We start from the raw sequence: 6,018 nt of genomic DNA on the forward strand, positions 1-6,018 counted from the left end.
TTTTAGTATATCTCTCTCCATATTTACCTTTTTAATATCTCCATAATTGTTCATTCCCTCCCCATTCTCCATAATTCTCTCTATTTCTCTCTATATTCTCTCCCTTTCTCCTCCGTGTTTAGAGTGAGAGAGAATTATAGTGAGTTTATTAATAATAATAATAATAATAATAGAGAATTATAGCGAATTTATTATTATTAATAATAATAATTATAGCGAATTTATTATTATTAATAATAATAATTATAGTGAATTATAAAATTATTATTTGTTTCATCTTCCATTTTGAGGGGTTTTTTTGGTCATTTGAAGATTTTTCCAGTGTTTTTTGGTCATTTGAAATTTTTTTTGGGTAGATGCCAATGGTTTTTTGGTCTTTTTGAAAAAGTATACGAAAGAAGGCGAGTACGTATTTTTATATAGTAGTATGATAGTATGATATATATATATATATATATATATTTTAAGGCACCTCTAAGAATCTTATAACTTTCCTTTACAACTTTATATTCCCTGAGAGGTAGCATGATTTCTGTGACAATATGGGGCAAATAGGAGTGCCCCATGGAAGCATCACTAGAAGTGAGATTTTTCTTTTCATAAGGGATGTGTTCGTCATTTCTCCTAGACATAACAGGGTGCAGAAAAACCCATCCTGCCCCTATCCCACCATGCACCGAAGATTCTCCCACGCTCCCTCACATTGGTCCGCACATGCTCCATGCTGTTAGGGTAGCATTCTTTTTCCCATATCTATAGGGGGGAAAATAGAAGGGAACGAGTCTGAAATCTGAATCAAGTCGGTTTGGCCGGGTTGTCCAAACCTAAGAGTAAAAAACACTTCTCTGCTTAAGGTCATGAAATCCTCTCTTGTTAATAAAATCCTTTCTCCTGCGCTTCTAATTCTTTTTGTTCTTGCAACCCAGAGGTTTTGTGGGGATAATCAAATGGGAGATTGCGTCAGCTAGAGCTAGTAGCTACATTTGGGTAAGATTTATCTCAGTTCTAAAGTCTTTCTACTGGTAGCTTGCATACTTTGACCAAACTTAAAATAATCAAAGAATCAGAAAAACTTGACTTCACCGATGCAGAAAGATTGCAATCTTATTGATTCCATGGAAATCAATCATCATGATGGAACGTGCAGCACATAACTTGGTTTGGTCCTCCTTGAGAAGCTCCAAATCTGTTAGGATCTTCAAATAGACAATTCCAATTGGGTTTAGTCATTGACTAATGGCCTATAGACATGCTTTGGATTGTCATAATTCAAATTCCTTAATAATTTATTTTCCATCATTCTATTCAAAGTTTTATTCTTTCCTTGTACTGGGATTTCTTATTGTTACTATAAGAAGGAAGGGGATTGCATTAATGACCTTAAGATCAAAGCTTAACAGTTTTTTTGAGGTTAGAGATGAAGTACTCATCAGTCCAAGTTGTTTTACCTTTCATCTTAATATTCTCTCTGAGTCATCTCTTCATTGGCAATCAATTTGGTGTATTGGCTCAAAATAAAACCATCATCCCCTTCAATGTTGGGGTGGTTCTCGATTTCGATACACTGGTTGGGAAAATTGGGTTTAGCTGCATCTCCATGGCTTTGTCTGATTTCTATGAAACCCACAGTTTCTACAAAACAAGACTGGTTCTCCACACCAGGGATTCCAAGAACAATGTGGTCCATGCTGCTTCTATGGGTAACTAGCAACTCTTTTCTCTTTCCTTCTCCACTAGTTCCTTGTTGATAGTAATGGCAGTAGGAACAGCCATGACCTCATGAATGAGGATCCTCTCTGTTTATGATTTTCTGGTTTTATGTTTTCTTTTAGTCTGAGTTTAGACTTCTTTGAATTACAAGTAATGGTTTGGTGATAATTTATGTCAACCCCATATAACTTTCAAAAACTTCATGATTGTCTCTTTGTTGTATTGGTACAAAACTTTTCAATAAGGATTCAATAAACCCCAACAAATACAGGCCTGGATTTCTCTACATATCGATTGAGATCTCTTCCAATTCAATTGTTGTGCCAGTGTCTGCAACTGTAGTAATAATAAATAATGCAACTGTTTGTTCTTCATTTTCTTGTTTCGTAGAGATTGATAAGTTTGGAAATCAAGAGATTGATAAGTGAAATTCTTTATGAATGCAGCTGTTGACCTACTAAAGAACATGGAAGTACAAGCAATTATTGGGCCAGAAACATCATCCCAGGCCGCGTTTATGATTGATCTTGGAGACAAAGCTCAAGTGCCCATTATCTCTTTCTCTGCAACAAATCCTTCTCTTTCTCCAGCTCAAACTCCTTATTTTGTCAGGGCTTCCCTTAGTGACTCCTCTCAGGTAAAAGCAATTGCTTCCATTGTTCAAGCCTTCAGATGGAAGGAAGCTGTACTGATATATGAAGACAGTGATTATGGTAGTGGAATTGTACCTTACTTAATCGATGCATTTACAGAAATTGAAACCCGGGTCCCCTATAGAAGTGTCCTTTCTACTTTAGCCTCCAACGACGATCAAATTCTTTCAGAGCTTTACAAGATGATGGCAATGCAGACTAGAGTATTTGTTGTGCACATGTCATACTCTCTTGCTGCTCGTTTATTTCTGAAAGCAAAAAAAGTAGGAATGATGAATGAAGGATATGCCTGGATCATCACGGATGGGCTATCTAATCAATTGAATTCCATGAATCTCTCGCTTATTCATTCTATGCAAGGTGTACTAGGTGTTGAGCCTTATGTGCCCATGTCTGATAAGCTTAACAATTTTAAGATTAGATGGAGACACAAGTTCCACAAGGATAACCCAGAAATGGAAGGAGCTGACCTAAACATTTTTGGACTGTGGGCTTATGATACTGTTTGGGCACTAGCACTGGCAACTGAGAAATTCGGGGCAGCGAATCTCCAATTCCAGCACCCACAAGTTGTTAATGGAACATCTGACCTTTTAACTATCGGAATCTCTACAATAGGTCCTAAACTTCTCCAGACAATCTTGGAGACAGAATTTACAGGCTTGAGTGGAGAATTTAGCCTTGTTGATGGACAACTACACTCATCGGCATATCGAGTACTCAATGTAATAGGTCGTGGAGGAAGGGAGATTGGGTTCTCGACACCAACAAATGGTATTTTACGTGAACTGAATGCATCTGGTACCAAATTTTTTACATCTTCAAATTCCAATTTCAGTCCTATAGTATGGCCAGGAGATTCTATGACTGAGCCCAAGGGTTGGGAAATTCCTACAAATGGGAAGAAACTGAAGATTGGAGTTCCTTTTAATAAAGGATATACTGAATTTGTGACAGTAGTAATAGATCCTACCACCAATGCCTCAAATGTCACTGGGTACTGCATTGATGTCTTTAATGCTGTAATTGGGAAATTGCCATATGCCCTTCCTCATGAGTTCATTCCATTCAGGAAGTCTGATAATACAAGTGCTGGGAGCTACAATGATTTGGTCTATCAAGTATATCTTCAAGTAAGTATAGAAATATTTTGACAATTAGTTGCAGTCCTTATCAGTTCACTAATATGAGGGTTATTATTGTTTGCTGACAGAAATATGATGCAGTCATTGGAGATACAACTATCATAGCCAATCGGTCCTTGTATGTCGATTTTACATTGCCATACACAGAGTCTGGGGTAACAATGGTAGTGCCAATCCAACAAGATAAGAGGAAGAATATTTGGGTTTTCCTGAAGCCTCTGAATTGGGATCTATGGTTCACCATTCTCATTTTCTTCATCTTCACAGGCATTGTGACCTGGGTCCTCGAACACAGAGTAAACAACGATTTTAGGGGTACACCTATAAATCAACTTGGAATGATCTTCTGGTTCACCTTCTCAACGATGGTTTTTGCACATAGTAAATACTCATCCTATTTCATTCTATAGATATTTTCAAAATTAATATATGGTTAACTTAAGTAGTGATTTTATGAGCCAAATGCCACAATTGTTAAATTATTCTGATTTTCATTTGGCATTTCCCTTACCACCAAAAACTCCTTTGGAACTAGTTGACTAATTTATAAATGTTACTTTGATGGCTACAGAAGATGTGTTCAGCAACTTGGCTAGGTTCATTGTGATCATATGGGTTTTTGTTGTGCTCATCCTCACATCAAGTTACACAGCAAGCCTAACTTCCATGCTGACAGTTCAACAGCTTCAACCCACTGTCACAGATGTCAAAGAGCTCATAAGAAATGGGGAGTATGTGGGCTACAAAAATGGTTCATTTGTGTTTGATATGCTAAAGCAAATGAGCTTTAATGAGTCCAAGATTAGAGCCTTTGGAAGTGTGGAAGAATTAGACAAAGCTTTATCTAAAGGGAGTCACAATGGTGGTATTGCTGCTGCATTTGATGAGATCCCTTACATGAAACTGTTTCTTTCAAAATATTGTGCCAAGTACACCATGGTTGGACCTACATATAAGACTGATGGGTTTGGCTTCGTAAGTCCTCTCTCTCTCTCTCTCTCTCCCCCCCCCCCCCCTTCTCCGACCCACTTAAAGTATATGGGTAGATAAATTCATTTTATTAATTTCTTATAGGTCTTTCCAAGAGGATCCCCACTGGTATCTGATGTTTCAAGGTCAATATTAAGTGTAACGGAAGGAGATAAAATGGCACAGATTGAGAAAAAAAATTTTGGGCAAGACAATTGTCCAGACAGTAGTACCAAGTTATCTTCATATAGTCTGTCTCTAGATAGCTTTGGGGGGTTGTTCATCATCACTGGAGCTGCTTCACTTCTAGCCCTATTCATTTTCATTCTTCGTTTCTGTCGTAACAATGGGGACGTTATCAAATGTGAGGATCCTAATGCTTCTACACTGAAAAGAGTTGTTACTCTGGCCAAAAAATATGATGAGAAAGATCCTACCTCTCATGATTCTAGAGTAACTAAAAATCACAAACAAAATACAGAAATTCCATCAGTCAATGAAGCTTCACCCATATCTATTGCCCCAAGTTCACAAGCAATTCCCTCTGTTATAGACAGGTATTGCACTCCTGAAGAAGAAGACCAAGCAAGGGCATCAACCAGTCCCTTTGGTATACATGGAAATGTCAGTCCCTTGGAAGATCAGGGAAGCCAATTCAGTACTTCTCCGAATGCAAATCGAAGGCAAGGTGAGGAGTTAATTTCTACTGAGAGTATTGGTCCAGATGCAGAGGGGCCAAGTGTTCTAATTACTAGCTAATTTTGTATTTGGCAGACACTAATAGTGTCGATGTTTTTTATCATGAAACCATAAGTACTATTACTCTCTCTCTCTCTCTCTCGCTCGCTCGCTCTCTCGCTCTCTTTCTCTCTCTCTCTCTCCCATTCATCTACCACTCTGTTTTTCATATATATTCCATTTTTTTTTTTTTTTTGTTAAGATTTTTTTATATATTTTACTTGTGCATTTAAAACTCAGTTTTTGAATGGGTTCAAAGTTCAAACAGGGCATTGGAAAGGTAGCTAAAGCCGAGAGAGGTTTGTTCTTCATCTTAATCTGCAAGACAAGCTCTGTACTATGAGTCTATCATTTTTAATTACCCATGGTTCTTCACCAAATGATCAATGCACCAACATTTGATAAGACCAAGGTAACAAAGGTATCAACATTTGTAGGAGATGAGCCTTTCACCAACAACAACACAACTCAGCCGTAACCCAACTAAATGGGATCGGCTACATGGATCCGTATATATATATATATGTACGATGATCCTCTCCCGCGGGTGCGGTGAGGATCCAACGGCCGAGACAACATCGGCACATGCCTCGATGCCGTGCCAGCCATCGGATCCTCTCTGCACCCACGGAAAAGGATTTTTTTCGTATATATATTAAAAAAAAAAATTGGGACATCCCACTTACGAACAATCGGCAACGCAGATATTCACCCTCCAGGCAGCTCTTTTAGATGCCATACTAAGGAGAAAACTTAACTTTTGCATGTCACTTCTTACTAACTTATCGTCATTTTTTGCCTAC

General features: G+C 37.9%; 1 protein-coding gene across 3 annotated transcripts; it reads left to right on the forward strand.

Moving 5' to 3' along the window:
• Positions 1 to 805: 805 nt before the first annotated feature.
• LOC122072051 (glutamate receptor 2.8-like) lies at positions 806 to 5,326 on the forward strand. 3 transcript variants are annotated; one of them, XM_042636577.1, is made up of 6 exons: positions 806 to 987; positions 2,157 to 3,137; positions 3,219 to 3,496; positions 3,577 to 3,889; positions 4,080 to 4,483; positions 4,583 to 5,326. In XM_042636577.1, the coding sequence occupies exons 2-6, from the start codon at positions 2,177 to 2,179 to the stop codon at positions 5,234 to 5,236; spliced, it is 2,610 nt and encodes an 869-aa protein (XP_042492511.1). In that variant the 5' UTR covers positions 806 to 987; positions 2,157 to 2,176; the 3' UTR covers positions 5,237 to 5,326. The 3 variants fall into 3 exon arrangements, with proteins under 3 accessions (XP_042492511.1, XP_042492510.1, XP_042492512.1); XM_042636576.1 differs by having other exon boundaries at positions 2,157 to 3,496; XM_042636578.1 differs by lacking the exon at positions 806 to 987 and having other exon boundaries at positions 2,236 to 2,347; positions 2,463 to 3,496.
• Positions 5,327 to 6,018: the final 692 nt, after the last annotated feature.

Source organism: Macadamia integrifolia, chromosome 2 (assembly GCF_013358625.1).
Source record: "Macadamia integrifolia cultivar HAES 741 chromosome 2, SCU_Mint_v3, whole genome shotgun sequence".
Lineage (NCBI taxonomy): Eukaryota > Viridiplantae > Streptophyta > Magnoliopsida > Proteales > Proteaceae > Macadamia > Macadamia integrifolia.